At 42.5% G+C, this 24,346-nt stretch overlaps 2 protein-coding genes and 1 pseudogene across 2 annotated transcripts; 2 read left to right on the top strand and 1 right to left on the bottom strand.

Annotated features, from left to right (window-relative positions):
- Positions 1–5,861: 5,861 nt before the first annotated feature.
- Positions 5,862–9,879, top strand: LOC130546154 (protein NLRC3-like). The gene is made up of 4 exons (XM_057321272.1): positions 5,862–8,262; positions 8,711–8,881; positions 8,988–9,158; positions 9,668–9,879. Exons 1-4 carry the CDS (start codon positions 6,431–6,433, stop codon positions 9,672–9,674), a joined length of 2,181 nt encoding a protein of 726 aa, XP_057177255.1. The 5' UTR covers positions 5,862–6,430; the 3' UTR covers positions 9,675–9,879.
- On the top strand, positions 9,720–11,280 carry LOC130546375 (uncharacterized; annotated as a pseudogene).
- LOC130546090 (NACHT, LRR and PYD domains-containing protein 3-like) lies at positions 10,999–23,676 on the bottom strand. The gene is given in 7 exon segments (XM_057321169.1): positions 10,999–12,483; positions 12,589–12,759; positions 12,865–13,035; positions 13,141–13,311; positions 13,418–13,588; positions 14,322–16,113; positions 23,401–23,676. Coding segments are annotated over 7 exon segments (2,982 nt in total). The 5' UTR covers positions 23,657–23,676; the 3' UTR covers positions 10,999–12,233.
- Between the last annotated feature and the right edge of the window lie 670 nt (positions 23,677–24,346).

Below are 24,346 nucleotides of genomic sequence, written 5' to 3' on the forward strand. Positions count from 1 at the left end.
AATTCTGCATCACTCTCTCCAGCGAGTTTCAAGTACTGCATAAGCTGCAAAAAAGAATAACAGTGTCAATGGAAAGTGACAGAAAGATAAAGAGGCAGTGATAACAACATGCCAAGAAGTGTTGGACCCTTATACACACAGACATAAGGAAGACCCAGCCAACAGGAATGTAAAGCGCAGGATCAAGGCAGACAAAAAAAACTACACAGAGATGCTGGAAACAGAAGCGGAAGCAGCAGCACAACACGGCAACACACGAGACCTGTACTCTAATATCAAGATACTTTCAGGAAAATTTAACAATGTACAGAAACCAATAAAGGATAGAGAAGGTAGAATGATAGCAGATGAAGAAGTGCAAAAGAATAGATGGGTGGAGCATTTTGAACAGCTGCTGAATAAACCATCCCCCCATCCCTACAGGACATTCTGCCAGCCTCCAGTGATTCACCAATTGACTTCAGTACACCCAGAAAGGACAAAATTATTTGTGGAATTAAGCAGTTAAAGAATCGAAAGTCCGCAGGTCAAGACAGTATACCAGCAGAGGCACTGAAGGTGGATGTAGAAACCAGTGTGAAGCTGCTCCATCCCCTATTCAAAAAGATCTGGGAAGAGGAGAAAGTGCCAATGGAATGGAAGGAAGGTTACATAATCAAGCTGCCAAAAAAGGTGATCTCAGTTGTTGCTCAAAATACAGTATTACAATACTGTCAATCCCAGGAAAGTGATCAAACCAGGTCTTGCTGAACAGGATAAAAGATTAAATAGACACACTACTTCTTGACCAACAAGCTGGTTTTCGAAAGGGAAGGTCATGCACTGATCAGATTGCAACACTACAGATCATCCTAGAGCAGTCGGTAGAGTTTGTCATTAACTTTATTGACTACGAGAAGGCATTTGACACCGTTGATAGACAGACCTTCTGGAAGCTACTGAGACTCTATGGAGTGCCAGATAAGATCACAAACATTAACATCTTGTGAAGGGATGACATGTAGGGTAGATCATGGCAGGCAACTCACCTTTACAGTAAGAACGGGAGTGAAGCAAGGATGTCTATTATCACCCTATCTGTTCCTGCCGGCAATAGACTTGGTCATGAAGACATCCACAGCCCAAAGACGAAATGGCATCCAGTAGACATTATGGACACAATTGGATGATGTCGACTTTGCAGATGATCTGGGCCTGGCAACAAATGAAACAGCAACCAGTGGAAGCTGACATCCTTCAAAGACGCTGGAGGTGGATTGGACACGTCCTTTGCATGTCATGATATGCATGAAACCCAAATGCAGACAGCTCTCAACAAAAACATTTATTTGACATAGAGTACACAAAACATAACTCAAAATCCCTCGAGGGGAAAACAAGAACAATATGACAAAACAACGAACTAAACTTGACTTCAATATAGCTTAACTAAGGTAAACCGGGGAAACAGAGACCAGACAGGGAAGAGGTAAACAAACTATCCAGCACAGGACAGCAAACACAAGGGCATTAAATAGGAGAGGAACAAAAGAGGCATAACGAGGGCAATGAATATTGTAACAAGGGGATGGGGCTAAGACACAAGACAGGAGAGCACATAGCACAAAAAAACAAACAATGGCCGTGTGCTTCCAAACACTAGCACAAGACATGGGACTATCATGATCCTTTCACTCCAAACTAGAAAAAAACCTACTAGAAGGGCAGGATCATGACAGTACCCCCCATTAAGGGACGGCTCCTGGCGTCCCCTAGGGGCAACACAAGACAGGACAACCGTACACAAACAGAAAACCCGCAAACAAAAACAGTTCAAAACAACAGTGGTGGGGAGAGGGAGCAGGGAAGTCCAAAACACAAAATGGGGAACCCGCAGGCAGGAACCCACACTGGCAGGCCCGCAGACAGGAAGACACAAAACAGGGCCCGCATACTGGGACCCACTATGGAGGCCCACACCCAGGCACACTGGTGGGACCGCAGACAGGAACAGACAAGAGGCCCGCAGACAGGAACACACTTGAGGGGGCCACGAACAGGAACAGACACCATAGGGCCATAGCGCCCAGGAACATCCCCTGGTGGGCCCGCAGATAGGAACATACACTGCTGGCCCAGAGACAGGAACACACTCGGGAGGGCCACAGACAGGAACAGACACCAGAAGGCCCACTCCAGGAAAATCCCCTGGGGGACTCACAGACAGGACCATACACTGGTGGCCCGGAGACATGAAGACACTCGGGAAGGCCACAGACAGGAACAGATGCCAGAGGGCCCACGCCCAGAAACATCCCATGGGGGCCTGCAGACAGTAACATACACGTGAGGTGCAGGGATTTCACCAGCTGCTGACTCCAGAGGAGCAGGCATCGGGCGAGTTGCGACATCTGCTGTGAACGAATGCCGCCCTGGTTGATGTACGCCACAGCAGCGCGTGCTTGCCCTGAATGAGGGGAAGGAACCTCTTCAGAGCAAGCCAAGCTGCCGGCAACTCTAGGCAATTGATATGCTACTGCAGGCGGGGGCTCGTCCAACGACCTGCCACCGTTGCACACAACACTCCAGCGGCTGCTGACGGGGAGTCGATGCTCTCCTCCACGATGCTCTACGTCCATGGGGAGCCACCTGAGGAGGGGGCGCTGGAGCCGTGGCGGGGCTGCTGGGGAGCAGATGCCGGCCCGGGACCATGACGACCTGAAGGTGGCCGGGTCGCGGCGAGGCAAGATGCTTAATGGCCTCTGTCTGCTTCTTCACTGCCGAGAACTGTTGTGAAAACCTTGGCTTGCAGGATAGCCAGGGCGTGAAAAGCGGAGGCAGCTTTACCCGCAGAAGTGCAAACCTTCAATGCACCTGCGTGAGTCCAATATGGGTCGGTCGACTGCCGCCCATCGGAGACGGGTTTGGTGAGCGTGGCGGGGCATGGACGGTACGGGTTAATGTCCATGGGAGTCCCCACATCACCATCTCCGCTCACTGCTGCTCACCACAGAACGGGAAGCAGACGATGTCGTGGTTGCATCCAAAAAGAACACAGCCACCCGTGACCGCAACACCTTGATCAACATATGCTCGCAGTAAGGGCATGCCGTATCAATGAATGAAATAAGGACTGTAAAATCCTGTTGGATTAGCAGTACTGGTTCTATCACCCCCTTCTTCGCAAAAGACAGACGCGTCACTGTTCCTCACAGTTGAGAAAAGGATGCCCCTGAACCTGGGAAGGCGTCGAGCGAACTGTATCGCATAGCCATAGCAATCGTCCTCCTGAGCCACCTCGAGGGTTTGGGGAGAGCTAACCATGCCCCCAAAAATCGATCGAGAGGCAACAAGTGGACGATACTTTACACCGTTCCTGGGTGAGGTGAGCGAGAGAGGCAATGCTTTGCGTAATGCTGTCGCTGCTACATTTCCGGAGCACTCTGGATGCCACAGCATGGAGCCCTGGGCAGTCTATAGATGTTATCTCGCCTGGGCAAGATGTGCTTAATGGCCTCAGTCTGCTTTTTCACAGTGGAAAAAGCTGTGCAAAATCCTCCACTGTGTCCCCAAAAAACCCTTCTTGTGAGATGGGAGCGTTGAGAAAATGCTCTTTCTCCGCATCCTTCATCTCAGCAAGGTTAAGCCACAAGTTCTGGACTATCAGTGTGGACATCGTCCTCTCCAGGGCATGCAACGTCACCTTTGTAGCCCTGGGGGCTAAATCTGTAGCGGTGCAAAAATGTACCTGAAGGATCGCCATAATCCCTGCAGTGCTGTAAGCCCTCGCCATCAGTGATGAGAACTTCCTTTGAGATGCATACGTGATCAATGTGGTTCCCTTTCTGTCGGTCTCTCGACGTTGTGTCGACAGAATGGGGTTTGACTTGAGAACCTATCATCTTCTGACTAATTTTGAAAAGGCCAATGAAATTGGTAAATTAAATTTGCATGCTGGTCTCCGCCCCAGACATCCGGGTATAAAAGGAAGACGGCGTGCTGCATCCTTTTGTTTTTCGGATCGCCCCTTCTCGACAGTGACTTCCCCTGGGCGTCTCGGCAGTACCAGAGGTGTTTTAATAAAAGAGCTAATTTCTTCAGCGCGGCATGCCCCACTGTTCTCGTGGGTGCAACACTCTCATCAAGGAGAGGGACGGACACAATGTCTGCCTCAGGTGCTTGGGTGTCCAGCATGCTGAGGCGGCGTTCGTGGACACGTCCTGCCCGCACTGTGAGCGGATGATGATCCAGACGTTGCGGTCACAGGTGGCTGTGTTCTTTTGGATGCAACCACGACTCGTCTGCTTCCCGTTCTGTGCGTGAGCAGCGGCTTTTGCCCTGCCGTCCGCCACGGTGAGCCGCGAGGGTGATATGGGGATTACCGTCAGCGTTAATCCATCAGCCACAGGCTCGCGGACCGTTCATGCCCCGTCTCGCTCGTCTGACCGTCCCTCAAAAGGCGGTCCCACCCATCTTGTTCCTCAGCCACGTATTCGGAAACGGTGCGTGATGTAGATGAGATGTCGCTTGCAGCATCGAAGGGCGACTTACTGGCATCCGAGCCNTTCATTGATGGACAGACAAGACAAAGTGCCTTAACAAACTTGATCACTCAGTGCAGTGTTATGGGTGCAACACGAGTATGTTTACTTTATTGAACATGAACATGTGAAATAAATCATATAAACATGATAACCATGTGCCAAGTTGAGTGCTTATGTTACTTTTAAAGGAAAAACAGAGAGTCTTTGAATGTTTTTGTTCTACTTTAACTTTGCTAATTATAAAAATATTAGACTTCATTTAATTTAAACTTCTAATATTTAGGAGCTGGTCACTGTCAGCCTCACCTTTCTTTCTTTACTGTTCTTACACTTAGAAGTGGCTATTTTGACAGGGATTATCTTAAACCAGGACTAGGCCCTAATTTAGGACATTAAATCGTTTTTACAAACATGCCTTTCTAAAAACATTACTTGTGCGCACCTTAAGACAAAACAATGACACTCATAGATTTTAAGAAATGTCTTTGCAAGCTGTTTTTAAATAAAACTGTCATATATCTGCCTGCCGTGTTTTCCATTTTGTGAATTGTCACTTCCTGTGGTCATCCATCTTGTTTTGTAGTCCTCTTTTTCCCTGTTGATTTGTCACCCCAGGTGTATTTTATTTACCACATCCCTTTGTTATCTCATTATGTTGTTAGTTGGTGTATACATAGTTCCTGTGTTTCTCTTGTGTTTTGTCAGTCATGGTTTGGAGTTTTGCTGCTTGTGTTCTTGTGGTGTTGCCTTTTTGTTAGTTTCTTTATTACAAGCCTGCAAGTAGATCCACTTCCCTGCCTGTTTTTCTTGCCCGTCGTGACAGAATGACAGACCCACCCATGGATCCAGCAGGAGAAAAGCAGGACTCATTGGGTAAATTCTGTGCTCTCTATCAATATGGCCGACCCATTGAGGACCATGTGGCAGAGTTTTTGGCAAACTGGCACCTGGCTCTAGTGGATGACGTGGCTTTAAATGAACCGCTTTTGGTGTGGGCTGAATGACAACACCAATGAGAGATTCACACTGGACCTTGGCAGAGTACATCAATCTGGCCCTGCGGCTGGCTGGATCCAATTTCACCATGGGTGCACGAGATGGAGGAGGTCGATTCCCCAAAACAATTTTTTTGGGGTGGCTATGCGGCCAAGGACCCGACAGCCATTGAGCTGGCCCTACCACAGACCGCACAGCAGGCAGCACCATCACGGCCTCTGGACATGTCTCATGACAGAGAGGGTCGGTATCCTGTGTGATGGACCCGCCGCTGACATTGGCACGGGAAGCTGGTATCCCGAGGCCTTCTGCAGTTGCCAACCCAGAGCCCGTCCTAAAGATGGCCACCAGCCCAGAGCCTGTTCACAAGATGTCCACCATGCCAGAGCCTGCAGCCATCATGGCCGCCACACCGGTTGTCCCAAGTCCGGTGGTGTCCGTTCCTGAGGTTCTGCCCCAGGAATTAGCTCTGCCAGTTGTGGCTGCCACCTTCTTGTGTGTCTGCACCAAAGGCCGTTTCTGTGCCTGTGCCAAGATGGCTGCCTCTAAACCTCTCGAACAGCCTGCCTAAACCAAGATGGCCATCCTGGACTCACCTGTGCTCAGTGTCTCCATAGACACTCCTATGCCGCTCAGCCCTGGTGTTCTGCCGGCCCGCTCTGGTCTACTTTCCCCTTTGCCACTACACGGACCTGGCCCTCTATCCCCCTGGTACCCCTCGTCTTATGTTTTGTCAGCCATTGTTTGGACTTTTGCTTTTTGTGTTCTTGTGGTTTTGCCTTTTTGTTTGTTTCTTTATTAAATGCCTGCAAATAGATACACTTCCCTGCTTGTTTTTCTTGCCCGTCGTGACAAAAACAGCTCTAACATGTATTTTAATCTAGGCGTAAGCCCTGTCTGGCTTTTATTAAATGATCTTGGATTTAATATTCTTGTTATTTTGTCTTGCAGTTGCCAGTAAAGCTGTTGGTGGGGATTACAGTGAGTTCAGCAACAGACTAAAGAACTTTTTAAAACAGAAATATGAGCGGATATTGGATGGTAATTCAGAGAATGCCAAACAGAATACACATTTGAATAATATTTACACTGATCTCTATATAGTGAAGAATCAGACGGGTGGAGTAGTGAATGAACATGAAGTGAGACAGATTGAAGTAAACAGAACTGCTGCTGAGGACACGTCAGTCAAGTGTAATGACATATTTAAAGTCCAGCGTGATACAGGTCATCAAAACAGAAAAGTGCTGACGATGGGCATCGCAGGTGTGGGCAAAACTGTCTCTGTCAATAAATTCATCCTTGACTGGGCTGAAGGGAAAGAAAATCAGGAAATCATCTTTATTTTTCCTTTGCCCTTCCGTCAATTGAATCTGATTGAAAAGAACTGTAGTCTACTGGAACTTATTCATGAATACTTTAGTTTTGAAAAACAACTATCATCACTGCCTAAAGAAGAAGATAAAGTGATGTTCATCTTTGATGGTCTGGACGAGTGTCGCTTCTCTTTGAGCTTTGAGAAGAGCGAGAGATTGACAGATGTTCAAAAGAAAACAACAGCGGACGTCATAATAACAAACCTGATCAAGAGAAATCTGCTTCCCTCCGCTCTCATCTGGATCACCTCCAGACCGGCAGCAGCCCATCTGATACCTCGACGCCACATTGATCAGGTGACAGAGGTACGAGGATTCAACGATGAGCAGAAGGAGAAATACTTCACCAAAAACAGCAAACCTGACATGTCAGAGAGAATCATGTCACACATCAAGAGATCCAGAAGTCTGTACATCATGTGTCACATTCCCGTCTTCTGCTGGATCTCTCTCAGCGTTCTTCAGCCTCTGATGACTCAAGAGAATCAGCACAAAATTCCCACAACTCTCACAGGGATGTACATCTACTTCTTACTCTCTCAGATGGAACAGATGAAAGCAAAAAAACAAAGTGACAATCTTCCTCAGTCTTTTGAAGATGTTGTTCTGAAGCTTGGGGAACTGGCTTTTAAACAGCTTCTGAAGGGAAATCTGATTTTCTACAAAGAAGATCTTGAGGAATGTGGGCTGGATGTCAGTGAAGGTTTGGTTTTCTCTGGGTTATGCACTCAGATTTTTCAGACAGAAAAGCCAGTTTCTGGGAGAAAGGTCTACAGTTTTGTACATCTCAGTGTTCAGGAATTCCTCGCTGCTCTTTACGTGCTTTTCATTTACAAAGTCAAAAAAACAAACCCATTCCCTCTCACACTGGGAGACAAACTGAAATGCAAATTCATGAAAAATTCACTGTTTGACCTTCATAGGACGGGAATTAAAAATGCCCTTCGAAGCAAGAATGGACACCTGGATCTTCTCCTGCGGTTCCTCATGGGTCTCTCACTGGAGTCAAATCAGAATGAGCTGAAAGATCTTCTGCCCTCACTGAAGATCACAGCAGAAGACATGAGACAGACTGCTGAATATATCAAACAGAAAATTAATCATGAAGCATCATCAGAGATGAGCATCAATCTCTTCCACTGTCTGAATGAACTGAAAGATGATTCACTGATAACAGAAATCCAGGCGTATCTGAATTCAGGAGATCTTTCATCACAAGATCTCTCTTCTGTTCAGTGGTCTGCTCTGGTGTTTGTGCTGCTGATGTCTGAAGAGACTCAAGAGATGTTTGAGCTGCAGAAATACAGAAGATCTGATGAAGCTCTGATTAGACTTCTGCCAGTGATCAGAAACACCAGAAGAGCTCTGTAAGATTCATTCATATTTGCACCACACTGACACATCCGAGTAATCTGATCAAATACAACTTTTTTATTAAACAATATGTATTACAAAAACATCCTGGCCAATGTTTTTGTCCCTAAGGTTGTAAATTAAATGTAGGTTGTGCTGTTTGTACATCAAATATTATAACAAACGTTACATCTCTTTGTCTGTAGATTGACAGCAGCAGAATAGATTTTGTTGCTGAATTAACTGAATTTAATGAAGTTATCAGAATATATGAACAATATCAATTTAAACACAAGAAAGTCTTTAATTGTTGCGTTCAATTCTTATTTGATAGCACATTTGATGATTTTAGCTTTACTGCTACTGTATGTTCACATGATCTCTCTGTTTTATGTATTTGTTGTCGATTATATCAGTAAAGTTTTAATTTTAAAGTATTGTTTGTGTTTTTCCTGCACATAGTCTTCAGAACTGTCATCTGTCTGATGAGTGTTGTGAAAGTTTGTCTTCATGTCTACAATCATCGACGTCTCTGAGAGAGCTGGACCTGAGTAACAATGATCTGAAGGATTCAGGAGTGAAGCTGATCTCTGATGCTCTCAAGACTCACAACTGTCCGCTACACACACTGAGGTCAGACACTTTCACTGAAAATACTCTGATATAATAATGAGAGTGTCTGTCATACACTAGATGTTCTTTACACACTTCTGTTTCATTGTGTTTTGGTTGTGTTTAGATTGTCCGGGTGTAATGTGACTGATGAGTGTTGTGAGAGTTTGTCTTCATGTCTACAATCATCGACGTCTCTGAGAGAGCTGGACCTGAGTAACAATGATCTGAAGGATTCAGGAGTGAAGCTGATCTCTGACGCTCTCAAGACTCACAACTGTCCACTAGAGATACTGAGGTGTGTAATGACTCAATTCTTACACAGTAAATGAAAAGTGTCCGGCGCTTTATCAATAAATGTGTTGCTAAAATTCTAACTAGGTACATTTTCTAAAGAATACTTGAGTGGTGCTTGCTGTGGCAAATCTGGGCAGTTACTAGGGGATTGTCCTTGGGGACCCAATCGCCTCGGTTCTTTTTTAGAAAAGGCCTATGAGAATTGGCAAATTAATTTTGCATATCTGGCTCCACCCTGGACATCCGGGTATAAAAGGAAGCCAGTATGCTTCATTCATTCAGGTTTGTGCTTTCGTCCCGACTCGATCAGTGGACAGTTCAAGGTTATGTCAAATGATTACATTAGGGGTGCCTATACTACTCGCCACTTCATTCATTCAGATTTGTTCTTCGGAGCCAAATGTTTAGGCTCGTCCCGACGCCTTTTTCTAAAAGAGTGAGATTTCTCATTCACCTTGTTTCACCTGATGAATATACAGTGCGATTAGCGGTGTTTGTCTCGTCCGTTAGCGGTTGAGTTTTGATTGCATGAAGCGGAAGATTTCCTCGTGAAGAAGATGAAATGTCGGTCACTACATCGGAGGGTGCGCTGCTTGCCTCGGATGATGAAGGACCTCTTAATGTCCTGCCCCTTCAGAACAACACTCAGGAGGAGGCGGATTCTGAGATGGCAGCGAAACTTTCCCGGGCAGCCGCAGGCATTGGACTAAAGGTAAGTCCTCCACCATTCCAAGAAAATCTACGTTTCCAAGTGGAACATGCGATCGTGACGCATCTCTGCCCGCAGAACCTGCCACCTGGAGGAACCAACCAAGGCTCCCTTCAAAAGCATGCAAGTTCTCAAGTTCCGTAGGTCTCTTCAGAACATACAGGTCAAGAGAGGAGCATATGTCGCATCCAACCACCATCTCCTTGTTGCTCGTTTGAAGCTCAAGTTATAGAAGAACTGGTCTGGGGGTTCAAATCAATGACAGCGATACAATATCTCAAACTTGAAAGATAACAATAAATGGCACGAATTCTGCATCACTCTCTCCAGCGAGTTTCAAGTACTGCATAAGCTGCAAAAAAGAATAACAGTGTCAATGGAAAGTGACAGAAAGATAAAGAGGCAGTGATAACAACATGCCAAGAAGTGTTGGACCCTTATACACACAGACATAAGGAAGACCCAGCCAACAGGAACGTAAAGCGCAGGATCAAGGCAGACAAAAAAAAACAACACAGAGATGCTGGAAACAGAAGTGGAAGCAGCAGCACAACACGGCAACACACGAGACCTGTACTCTAATATCAAGATACTTTCAGGAAAATTTATCAATGTACAGAAACCAATAAAGGATAGAGAAGGTAGAATGATAGCAGATGAAGAAGTGCAAAAGAATAGATGGGTGGAGCATTTTGAACAGCTGCTGAATAAACCATCCCCCCATCCCTACAGGACATTCTGCCAGCCTCCAGTGATTCACCAATTTACTTCAGTATACCCAGAAAGGACAAAATTCTTTGTGGAATTAAGCAGTTAAAGAATCGAAAGTCTGCAGGTCAAGACAGTATACCAGCAGAGGCACTGAAGGTGGATGTAGAAACCAGTGTGAAGCTGCTCCATCCCCTTTTCAAAAAGATCTGGGAAGAGGAGAAAGTGCCAATGGAATTGAAGGAAGGTTACATAATCAAGCTGCCAAAAAAGGTGATCTCAGTTGTTGCTCAAAATACAGTATTACATTACTGTCAATCCCAGGAAAGTGATCAAACCAGGTCTTGCTGAACAGGATAAAAGATTAAATAGACACACTACTTCTTGACCAACAAGCTGGTTTTCGAAAGGGAAGGTCATGCACTGATCAGATTGCAACACTACAGATCATCCTAGAGCAGTCGTTAGAGTTTGTCATTAACTTTATTGACTACGAGAAGGCATTTGACACCGTTGATAGACAGACCTTCTGGAAGCTACTGAGACTCTATGGAGTGGCCAGATAAGATCACAAACATTAAATTCTTGTGAAGGGATGACATGTAGGGTAGATCATGGCAGGCAACTCACATATGCCTTTACAGTAAGAACGGGAGTGAAGCAAGGATGTCTATTATCACCGCATCCTTCATCTCAGCAAGGTTAAGCCACAAGTGCTGGACCACCAGTGTGGACATCGTCCTCCCCAGGGCATGCACCGTCACCTTTGTGTGTAGCGGTGAGCGAAATCTGTAGCGGTGTGCGAAAATGTACCTGAAGGATCGCCATAGCATGCAAGGCAGAAGCGGCCTGACCTGCAGTGCTGTAAGCCCTCGCCATCAGTGATGAGAACTTACGTGCTTTTGAAGGGAGCCTTGGTTGGTTCCTCCAGGTGGCAGGTTCTGCGGGCAGAGATGCGTCGCGATCGCACGGTCCACTTAGAAACGTAGATTTTCTTGGAATGGTGGAGGACTTACCTTTAGTCCAATGCCTGCGGCTGCCTGGGAAAGTTTCGCTGCCATCTCAGAATCCGCCTCATCCTGAGGGTTGTTCTGAAGGGGCAGGACGTTAAGAGGTCCTTCATCATACGAGGCAAGCAGCGCACCCTCCGATGTAGCGACCGACATTTCATCTTCCTCACGAGCCCTGCATGCAACCAAAACTCCGCCCACCGGAAGCTCAACCACTAAAGGACGAGACGAGGTGAACACCGCTAATCGCACCGTATATCCATCAGGTGAAACAAGGTGAATGAGAAATCTCACTCTTTTAGAAAAAGGCGTCGGGACGAGCCTAAACATTTGGCTCCAAAGAACAAATCTGAATGAATGAAGTGGCGAGTAGTATAGGCACCCTAATGTGATCATTTGACATAACGTTGAACTGTCCACTGATCAAGTCGGGACGAAAGCACAAAGCTGAATGAATGAAGCATATTGGCTTCCTTTTATACCCCGATGTCCGTGGTGGAGCCGGATATGCAAAATTAATTCGCCAATTCTCATAGGCCTTTTCTAAAAAAGAACCGAGGCGATTGGGTCCCCAAGGACAATCCCCTAGTAACTGCCCAGTTTTGCCACAGCAAGCACCACTCAAGTATTCTTTAGAAAATGTACCTAGTTAGAATTTTAGCAACACATTTTTTGTTAAAGTGCCGGACATTTTTTGTTTACTGTGTAGGAATTGAGTCATTATACACCTCAGTGTGTGTAGTTGACAGTTGTGAGTCTTGAGAGCATCAGAGATCAGCTTCACTCCTGAATCCTTCAGATCATTGTTACTCAGGTCCAGCTCTCTCAGAGACGTCGATGATTGTAGACATGAAGACAAACTTTCACAACACCCATCAGTCACATTACACCCGAACAATCTAAACACAACCAAAACACAATGATACAGAAGTTTGTAAAGAACATCTAGTGTATGACAGACACTCATTTATTATATGAAAGTATTTTCAGTGAAAGTGTCTGACCTCAGTGTGTGTAGCTGACAGTTGTGAGTCTTGAGAGCATCAGAGATCAGCTTCACTCCTGAATCCTTCAGATCATTGTTACTCAGGTCCAGCTCTCTCAGAGACGTCGATGATTGTAGACATGAAGACAAACTTTCACAACACTCATCAGTCACATTACACCCGAACAATCTAAACACAACCAAAACACAATGATACAGAAGTTTGTAAAGAACATCTAGTGTATGACAGACACTCATTTATTATATGAAAGTATTTTCAGTGAAAGTGTCTGACCTCAGTGTGTGTAGCTGACAGTTGTGAGTCTTGAGAGCATCAGAGATCAGCTTCACTCCTGAATCCTTCAGATCATTGTTACTCAGGTCCAGCTCTCTCAGAGACGTCGATGATTGTAGACATGAAGACAAACTTTCACAACACTCATCAGTCACATTACACCCGAACAATCTAAACACAACCAAAACACAATGATACAGAAGTTTGTAAAGAACATCTAGTGTATGACAGACACTCATTTATTATATGAAAGTATTTTCAGTGAAAGTGTCTGACCTCAGTGTGTGTAGCTGACAGTTGTGAGTCTTGAGAGCATCAGAGATCAGCTTCACTCCTGAATCCTTCAGATCATTGTTACTCAGGTCCAGCTCTCTCAGAGACGTCGATGATTGTAGACATGAAGACAAACTTTCACAACACTCATCAGTCACATTACACCCGGACAATCTAAACACAACCAAAACACAATGATACAGAAGTGTGTAAAGAACATCTAGTGTATGACAGACACTCTCATTATTATATGAAAGTATTTTCAGTGAAAGTGTCTGACCTCAGTGTGTGTAGCGGACAGTTGTGAGTCTTGAGAGCGTCAGAGATCAGCTTCACTCCTGAATCCTTCAGATCATTGTTACTCAGGTGCAGCTCTCTCAGAGACGTCGATGATTGTAGACATGAAGACAAACTTTCACAACACTCATCAGTCACATTACACCCGGACAATCTAAACACAACCAAAACACAATGATACAGAAGTGTGTAAAGAACATCTAGTGTATGACAGACACTCTCATTATTATATGAAAGTATTTTCAGTGAAAGTGTCTGACCTCAGTGTGTGTAGCGGACAGTTGTGAGTCTTGAGAGCGTCAGAGATCAGCTTCACTCCTGAATCCTTCAGATCATTGTTACTCAGGTCCAGCTCTCTCAGAGACGTCGATGATTGTAGACATGAAGACAAACTTTCACATCACTCTTCAGACAGATGACAGTTCTGAAGACTATGTGCAGGAAAAACACAAACAATACTTTAAAATTAAAACTTTACTGTTATAATCGACAACAAATACATAAAACAGAGAGATCATGTGAACATACAGTAGCAGTAAAACTAAAAGCATCAAATGTGCTATCAAATAAGAATTGAACACAACAATTAAAGACTTTCTTGTGTTTAAATTGAGATTGTTCATATATTCTGATAACTTCATTAAATTCAGTTAATTCAGCAACAAAATCTATTCTGCTGCTGTCAATCTACAGACAAAGAGATGTAACGTTTGTTATAATATTTGATGTACAAACAGCACAACCTACATTTAATTTACAACCTTAGGGACTAAAACATTGGCCAGGATGTTTTTGTAATACATATTGTTTAATAAAAAAGTTGTATTTGATCAGATTACTCTGATGTGTCAGTGTGGTGCAAATATGAATGATGAGATGAATCTTACAGAGCTCTTCTGGTGTTTCTGATCACTGGCAGAAGTCGAATCAGAGCTTCATCAGATCTTCTGTATTTCTGCAGCTCAAACATCTCTTGAGTCTCTTCAGACATCAGCAGCACAAACACCAGAGCAGACCACTGAACAGAAGAGAGATCTTGTGATGAAAGATCTCCTGAATTCAGATACGCCTGGATTTCTGTTATCAGTGAATCATCTTTCAGTTCATTCAGACAGTGGAAGAGATTGATGCTCATCTCTGATGATGCTTCATGATTAATTTTCTGTTTGATATATTCAGCAGTCTGTCTCATGTCTTCTGCTGTGATCTTCAGTGAGGGCAGAAGATCTTTCAGCTCATTCTGATTTGACTCCAGTGAGAGACCCATGAGGAACCGCAGGAGAAGATCCAGGTGTCCATTCTTGCTTCGAAGGGCATTTTTAATTCCCGTCCTATGAAGGTCAAACAGTGAATTTTTCATTAATTTTCATTTCATTTTGTCTCTCAGTGTGAGAGGTAATTTGTTTGTTTTTTTGACTTTGTAAATGAAAAGCACTTATAGAGCAGCGAGGAATTCCTGTACACTGAGATGTACAAAACTGTAGACCTTTCTCCCAGAAACTGGCTTTTCTGTTTGAAAAATCTGAGTGCATAACCCAGAGAAAACCAAACCTTCACTGACATCCAGCCCACATTCCTCAAGATCTTCTTTGTAGAAAATCAGATTTCCCTTCAGAAGCTGTTTAAAAGCCAGTTCCCCAAGCTTCAGAACAACATCTTCAAAAGACTGAGGAAGATTGTCACTTTGTTTTTTTGCTTTCATCTGTTCCATCTGAGAGAGTAAGAAGTAGATGTACATCCCTGTGAGAGTTGTGGGAATTTTGTGCTGATTCTCTTGAGTCATCAGAGGCTGAAGAACGCTGAGAGAGATCCAGCAGAAGACGGGAATGTGACACATGATGTACAGACTTCTGGATCTCTTGATGTGTGACATGATTCTCTCTGACATGTCAGGTTTGCTGTTTTTGGTGAAGTATTTCTCCTTCTGCTCATCGTTGAATCCTCGTACCTCTGTCACCTGATCAATGTGGCGTCGAGGTATCAGATGGGCTGCTGCCGGTCTGGAGGTGATCCAGATGAGAGCGGAGGGAAGCAGATTTCTCTTGATCAGGTTTGTTATTATGACGTCCGCTGTTGTTTTCTTTTGAACATCTGTCAATCTCTCGCTCTTCTCAAAGCTCAAAGAGAAGCGACACTCGTCCAGACCATCAAAGATGAACATCACTTTATCTTCTTCTTTAGGCAGTGATGATAGTTGTTTTTCAAAACTAAAGTATTCATGAATTAGTTCCAGTAGACTTCAGTTCTTTTTAATCAGATTCATTTGACGGAAGGGCAAAGGAAAAATAAAGATGATTTCCTGATTTTCTTTCCCTTCAGCCCAGTCAAGGATGAATTTATTGACAGAGACAGTTTTGCCCACACCTGCGATGCCCATCGTCAGCACTTTTCTGTTTTGTTGACCTGTATCACGCTGGACTTTAAATATGTCATTACACTTGACTGACGTGTCCTCAGCAGCAGTTCTGTTTACTTCAATCTGTCTCACTTCATGTTCATTCACTACTCCACCCGTCTGATTCTTCACTATATAGAGATCAGTGTAAATATTATTCAAATGTGTATTCTGTTTGGCATTCTCTGAATTACCATCCAATATCCGCTCATATTTCTGTTTTAAAAAGTTCTTTAGTCTGTTGCTGAACTCACTGTAATCCCCACCAACAGCTTTACTGGCAACTGCAAGACAAAATAACAAGAATATTAAATCCAAGATCATTTAATAAATTACGTTAGGGAATTAAACATGAAAGGGCGGTTTCTCAGACAGGGTTTACACCTAGATTAAAATAAATGTTAGAGCTGTTTTTGTCACGACGGGCAAGAAAAACAGGCAGGGAAGTGGAATCTATTTGCAGGCATTTAATAAAGAAACAAACAAAAAGGTAAAACCACAAGAACACAAAAAGCAAAAGTCCAAACAATGGCTGACAAAACATAAGACGAGGGGTACCAGGGGGATAGAGGGCCAGGTCCGTGTAGTGGCAAAGGGGAAAGTAGACCAGAGCGGGCCGGCAGAACACCAGGGCTGAGCGGCATAGGAGTGTCTATGGAGACACTGAGCACAGGTGAGTCCAGGATGGCCATCTTGGTTTAGGCAGGCTGTTCGAGAGGTTTAGAGGCAGCCATCTTGGCACAGGCACAGAAACGGCCTTTGGTGCAGACACACAAGAAGGTGGCAGCCACAACTGGCAGAGCTAATTCCTGGGGCAGAACCTCAGGAACGGACACCACCGGACTTGGGACAACCGGTGTGGCGGCCATGATGGCTGCAGGCTCTGGCATGGTGGACATCTTGTGAACAGGCTCTGGGCTGGTGGCCATCTTTAGGACGGGCTCTGGGTTGGCAACTGCAGAAGGCCTCGGGATACCAGCTTCCCGTGCCAATGTCAGCGGCGGGTCCATCACACAGGATACCGACCCTCTCTGTCATGAGACATGTCCAGAGGCCGTGATGGTGCTGCCTGCTGTGCGGTCTGTGGTAGGGCCAGCTCAATGGCTGTCGGGTCCTTGGCCGCATAGCCACCCCAAAAAAATTGTTTTGGGGAATCGACCTCCTCCATCTCGTGCACCCATGGTGAAATTGGATCCAGCCAGCCGCAGGGACAGATTGATGTACTCTGCCAAGGTCCAGTGTGAATCTCTCATTGGTGTTGTCATTCAGCCCACACCAAAAGCGGTTCATTTAAAGCCACGTTATCCACTAGAGCCAGGTGCCAGTTTGCCAAAAACTCTGCCACATGGTCCTCAATGGGTCGGCCATATTGATAGAGAGCACAGAATTTACCCAATGAGTCCTGCTTTTCTCCTGCTGGATCCATGGGTGGGTCAGTCATTCTGTCACGACGGGCAAAAAAAACAGGCAAGCGAAGTGGATCTATTTGCAGGCTTGTAATAAAGAAACAAACAAAAAGGCAAAACCACAAGAACACAAGCAGCAAAACTCCAAACCATGACTGACAAAACACAAGAGAAACACAGGAACTATGTATACACCAACTAACAACATAATGAGATAACAAAGGGAAGTGGTAAATGAAAAACACCTGGGGTGACAAATCAACAGGGAAAAAGAGGACTACAAAACAAGATGGATGACCACAGGAAGTGACAATTCACAAAATGGAAAATACAGCAGGCAGATATATGACAGTTTTATTTAAAAACAGCTTGCAAAGACATTTCTTAAAATCTTTGAGTGTCATTGTTTTGTCTTAAGGTGCGCACAAGTAATGTTTTTAGAAAGGCATGTTTGTAAAAACTATTTAATGTCCTAAATTAGGGCCTAGTCCTGGTTTAAGATAATCCCTGTCAAAATAGCCACTTCTAAGTGTAAGAACAGTAAAGAAAGAAAGGTGAGGCTGACAGTGACCAGCTCCTAAATATTAGAAGTTTAAATTAAATGAAGTCTAATATTTTTATAATTAGCAAAGTTAAAGTAGAACAAAAACATTCAAAGACTCTCTGTTTTTCCTTTAAAAGTAACATAAGCACTCAACTTGGCACATGGTTATCATGTTTATATGATTTATTTCACATGTTCATGTTCAATAAAGTAAACATACTCGTGTTGCACCCATAACACTGCACTGAGTGATCAAGTTTGTTAAGTTACTTTGTTTTTTCTGTCCATCATTGAATCAAATCACACTTCATTCCCAAACAGTTCTATCTACTCATTAAAAATGAGTTAATAGTAATCAAAACTGAAACAGTTCTATTAACTTTAAACTTTAAAGATTCCCAGAGAGCAAGCAATTATTGAATTAATTTAGATAAAATGTTGACATTTCTCCAGACTAGCATTATGGTGATCAGTGTTTGCTTTAGTTGAGCTCTTGTGTTTTACTGTTAGAACATTTGTTTAATTTCTCTTTGACCATTGAAACAGTGTGCGGCCTCGCTTGCTCCTCCCACGGCTCTCGTCATGCCTCCCTCGTCACAGTGTGCTAAAACGCATTTGTTTTGGGGAAAAAAAACAAAGAGATCTGATAGCAATTCCAAATGGCGATTTAATCATTATGAATGACTGATTAAGAGAGTGTTGTGCTGTTATGTGTAAATTGTGTAGTTGTGTAGACAGTCATATCCTCAGAAACAAAATATGCTCAAAAAATTTGAACTATTGAATCAATTAGACATGAAGAATCAGCATATTAAACTTAACAATGGTGACAATCAACAAAAGACAGTTTCTTGCTACAACATTTTTAACATTGATTCAATGGTTGCTTGCTTTTAGTGATATAGTCTGTTACATTACAAATGTTTGGTACAATTACTACGTGACCTCAAATAAATGTTCAACTCAGTTTAGTTGGTAGTTTTTGTCTTTGCTCATTTTAGTTAGTTTTGGTTAAATATTTTAAGGCAATAATTTTATTTTTGAGTAAAGTGAACACTATTATAAGACGTTAACATAAGTAATGATTTTGAGTCAGAAGTACTTAATAATATTTGTTGTCTAAACTTACTGATCAAGTATAATTGAGTTCTACTTAAAACACCACTTTACTTAAAAAACTGAGTTGAGAACACTCAGCTTATTACATTTCACAGTTGGACAGAGCATACTAATTATTTTAAGTTCAATCTACACGGAATTTAGTGCACTGCCCTTTAAATGGATGAGCTGGAAATTTTAAGTTTACTCAAACTATCAAATACACAGCACTTAACTTTTTTACGGTAATCGGTTTCCTCAAAGTTTTGAAGTACACTCAACTTTTACGGGTTTACAGTGCATCTCACGAAGTTCCGAAACAACATTACTGACAAAATTGCTAGTTGATAACAATTCAAATTATGGATTGTGATTCTTTGTTATAAAGATTGTGATATGCTTTTTTGGGAAGATCGCCCACCCTTAGTCTATGCATTACCATCTTTGTGTTTGATTAACATTAATCATAAATTTAAACATTAATATTTCTTCTGAGTTCTGAAAGTCTGAAAATGACTTGAAACTGAATTAACAGAAGTTTAACACTATTTCCTTTTTGTAGAGGATTGGTTTCATTTGAAGTTAAATGTTCTTTTTTTGGGGGAGGACACACTGTCAGAAATAAGTTTTAACTGTACCTTTTCTGTCACTGGGATGGTACCCCTAAAGGTTCCTTTTTGTACCTTTACTGGTATAAAACACCTCAAATATTTCATTTCAATTTTATTTATATAGCACATTCAAAAAACAACCATGGTTGACCAAAGTGCTTAACAATGTCCAGAAAAAGATTTTTCTTTCCACACAAACAAGACAAATACAGTAAAAACATCACAATGTCTCAGCTCAGCTCGAAACAAAAGCCAAGGTAAACTATTCCACAAATTAGGTGCCACCACTGAAAAAGCGCGGTCACCTTTATTTTTAAACCTGGTTCTTGGAACATCGAGGAGCACCTGATTGGATGTCCTCAGTGCTTTAACAGGAGCGTGGACATGTAAAAGCTCTGATAAATAAGCAGGTGCCAACCCATTTAAAATCTTAAAAACAAACAATAGAATCTTAAAATCAATCCTGAAACAGACAGGAAGCCAGTGTAGTGAAGGTAAGACTGGGGTAATTTGTGCATACTTTTTAGTCCCAGTTAAGAGCCGAGCTGCTGCATTTTGGACTAACTGTAAGCGTTGAAGAGATGACTGATCCAAACCAACATATAAAGAGTTACATTAGTCTAGTCTAGATGTTATAAAAGCATGATTTACACTTTCAAACTCCTTACGTGGCAGGTAGGGCTTGACTTTAGCCAACAGTCTCAGTTGAAAGAAACTGGCTTTTACAATAGAACTATTCTGTTTTTAAAATTTTAAAGCACTGTCAAAAATCACACCGAGATTCTTAGTAAATGGACGAACATACAAACCCAAATTACCAAGTGCATCTACACAAACACTTAAATCCCCAGTACGATCAAACACAACAATCTCTGTCTTATTTTCATTAAGACAATGAAAGTTCTGATCCAGCCATATTTTTAAATCTCTCAGGCAATCAAGTAATGACAGAAATTAAGCTTTATCATTTGTTTTGACAGGCAAATAGATTTGTACATCATCCGCATAACAGTGGAAGGATATATTGTGCCTTGTAAAAAATATACCCCAAGGGCAAGCATATACAAAGAAAACAACACAGGGCCCAATATTGACCCTTGGGGGACGCCACAAAGTAGAGGGGCAAATTCACCAAGGTGAACAGAAAAACTCCTGTCTGACAAATATGACTGAAACCATTTAAGGGCTACGCCCTTAATGCCAACACACTGTTCAAGTCTAGATAAAAGAATAGAGTGGTTGACCATATCAAAGGCCGCAGTCAAATCCAAAAGGACTAAAACAGCAGAGTAACCAGTCCAGAAACTCTTAAAAGAGCAGTTTCTGTACTGTTGACAGGGCTCAAACCTAGACTGAAATTTTTCATAAATACTAAATTCATCTGTAAATGATTGAAGTTGATTAAAAACAACTCTCTCCAAGACTTTCGATAAAAAGGGGAGTTTAAGTATAGGTCTAAAATTAGACAAAATGGAAGGATCCAAGTTATTCTTTTTTAGAAGCGGTTGCACATTGGCATGTTTAAAAACAGCTGGTAAACAACCTGAGCTGAGAGATGTATTAACCAAAGATACAACGCTTTGCCCAACAGTGTCAAAGACATCTTTAGCCAAGTGTGCAGGAATATGGTCAAGGGTGCAGTTTGCAGGACGTAGCTGTTTAACTATGTCAGAGAGATGGGAGAATGTAACCGGCTTAAACTACTGAAAGACAGCTGAGCAAAAGGAGAAATCAGGGGAGTCACTGATAACCGTGATGGGTGGAAAACTAAGACGAGCAATTTTGTCCACAAAATATTTCAGAAAGTTTTCACATAATATGAAAGATGGCAGAATACAATCTGAATCACGTGGGTTAACAAGAGTGTTAAAAACATTAAAAAGAACCTGAGGCCGCTGGCTGTTACTGGCTACAACTTCGGGAAAAGGTGTTGTAGTTTTAGTTTAACTCTTTCCCCGCCATAGACGAGTTATCTCATCATTTAAAAAAAAACGTTCCCCGCCAAAGACGAGTTATTACGGCAATCGGTGTTTGTACTGTTGTACAGCTGGTGGCGCTGTTACACACCCTTGGAAAAAGTACATAATCTCTGAACCTAGAATGTATATATTTGATCTGTTTTTAATGATTGTTCTGAGTGTAATCTGGGTGAAGTCTTTGACCAAAACATTTTAATTATCTCAGCTGTTTAATCAAAGTGATGCATATTTGAAGAAACCTATTCACGTCTAAGGGGTGATAAAGAAGAACAAATGAAGATAGAAGAATACGGTTTCTTTTGTTTACAAGCAGAGACTCTGTTCTTTCATTTGATATATTGTTTGTCCATAAATTAATTACATAAAATGTACTGTGAGCCATCAACATTTTGTGAAAATGTTAAAAAACGCTGGCGCTGGCTGGCAACTTTTTTTTAAAAGGCTGGCGGGGAAAGAGTTAATTTAACTGCTTTCTGGAATTTACATAATGTGTCCTGCATCATTTTGAACAAGATTTGTAGTTTATCCCTTTTCCACTTTCTCTCAGCTACTCTGCAGGCATGTCTGAGAGAGCGGGTAGTGTCATTCAACCAGGGTTCTTCTGGCAGAGCTTCAGGACGTTTTCCTCAAAGGAGCAACAGAGTCCAAAATCTCAGTACAAGTACAGTCAAATAAGTCTGTGAATTCTTCTACACTGAGATCACTGGGAAAATCTTTAACCAGAGGTTTGGATTCACAGCACACATGTATGTTAAAGTCACCAATATTTAAAAAGCAATCATATTGGGGGTACAACACATTTAACTGTACCTTTAAATGTACACAATAGATCTTTAGAGTACATGTACCCTATAAAGGTACAACATTATATTATGTTTTGTATACCTGTAAAGGTACGAAAGAAAACCCTAGGGTACCATCCCAGCAAAAGAAAAGGTACAGTTTTAAACCTTTTTTCCCTGATTGCGCACATGGCCTATGACTTTATAGGTTAGTTTACTTTTAACCATTGTAGTCTGATGTTTGAAAGATTGCATTTGTTATGATAAATGAAACCAAACTCAACTGAGAAAATGTTAACTTAAGAATGGCAACATTTTCTTATCAAGAGTTCCGAGTCATTCACTCTAGTTGCTGCACAGAAAATTTATTTAAAGAGAACTTATTCGTGTACTTATTCCAATCCAGTCTCAAGGCAGCTCGTGGAATTGGCACGGAATTTGGAATCTATTGATTTGTGTTCATGGACATGAATTTCCCCCTTTTTTCGTGTCAGTCAGCACGACTTTTAATACACAAGACTGCGTGTGTATGAATATTTATAACCTGATATCAGAAGAAGTCTTTAAATATTTAAGAGGTGGATAACCAACACCTTACCTCATTCCCATCAGATTGCATTGATATATATATACTGTACATATGAAAGATACCGCATATTCTGTAAGTCGCTTTGGATAAAAGCGTCTGCTAAATGACTAAATGTAAATGTATTCAAATACGTTAGATTGAAAGTCATGCTGACTGACATGAAACAATTGGGAAATGTTTTGGGTTAATTACCAATTTTGGCTGAGATTTGGGCCATTTGTGGCTCTCGTGTGTCTTTAATCCATATCTGGGCCACCTGATGGTTGTTTATCTTTACTGTATGTGATCTGAGGGAAAATGGTTGTGTGGACTGAAGATAGGACGGAAAAAATTTGTTCTGCTCCATCAGATTCATTCTTCAGCATGTAGAGATCAGTTTAAACATTATTCAGACAGATACTGTATAGTCTCTACATTACCAATCAATAACCGCTCATATTTCCGTTTTAAGATGTTCTTCAGCCTGTTGCTGAACTCGCTTTAATTACAATTGACAGCTTTACTGTCAAATGAAGAATAATAGACATGTGAACTTTAACATCAGATGAAACTCTTTTTTTACCTTCTTTGAATTTGTTCTCTAGTTCTTCAGCCAGCTGGTTCTGGTTCATCTTCCTCAGGATGTCCAGTGTGATCTTCACAGCTCCTTCTTGTTTCTCACGCTCCACCATCTTATCTGCTGTATCTAAGACATCTGCTTTCTCCAGTTCAGAAGCTGGAAACTTATAATCATTCCTCAGGTGCCACTGAAACTCTTTAAGTTCATCTTTTTTCAGATCATACAGTGAGTTCTTGAGGAGATGTGAAGCAGACGCCATGACCCAGCACTGACCCACTTCTGCAGGACAAGAAGAAAAACCTCTCAGACAGTTACTGGAGGTCAGATGATGTTTACATTCTGAAATGATGCTGAGATGAGATCAGTCATGAGTCTGATACTGAGAGACAGACAGTGAGTGGTCAGGTTCAGTGTGAAGAGTTTTACAGTCACTGGACCTGTTATCTTAGAAAAATCATTCTGAATCAACTGAAATCACAAACTGATAGGGTGAAATTTGTGGGATTATCAGATCATCATCTTTTAGTTTTAATTGAGTTCAAGGGATAGTTCACATATTCAGCATCACAGCACCTAAATATTGGTGACCAAAACATTAAGGATGTCTTAGTCAAATCTGTCTGAGACAACAGTTATAGCGCCCTATCATCAGTAGCGTTGTTAACCACTACGCAAACCACGCAAATGCATAGGGCCCACAAGATTGGGGCCACCCTAGTGGCTACAAGCGGTAAAATCATTTGACGCTTGATTTAGACCAGTGGTTCTCAACTCTGGCCCGCGAGATCCATTTTCCTGCAGAGTTTAGCCCCAACTCTGATATAAAACACCTGAACAAGCTAATCAGCGTCTTTAGGAATAGATGCGTTCAACAATGCGGCACTGCGCAAATCTACACAGCAAAATCGCCAGTGTTAAAAAAGGTCAAATTAACTCTCACAGAGTATAT

The sequence above is a fragment of the Triplophysa rosa genome, linkage group LG22 (genome assembly GCF_024868665.1).
Source record: "Triplophysa rosa linkage group LG22, Trosa_1v2, whole genome shotgun sequence".
NCBI classification, from domain to species: Eukaryota; Metazoa; Chordata; class Actinopteri; order Cypriniformes; family Nemacheilidae; genus Triplophysa; species Triplophysa rosa.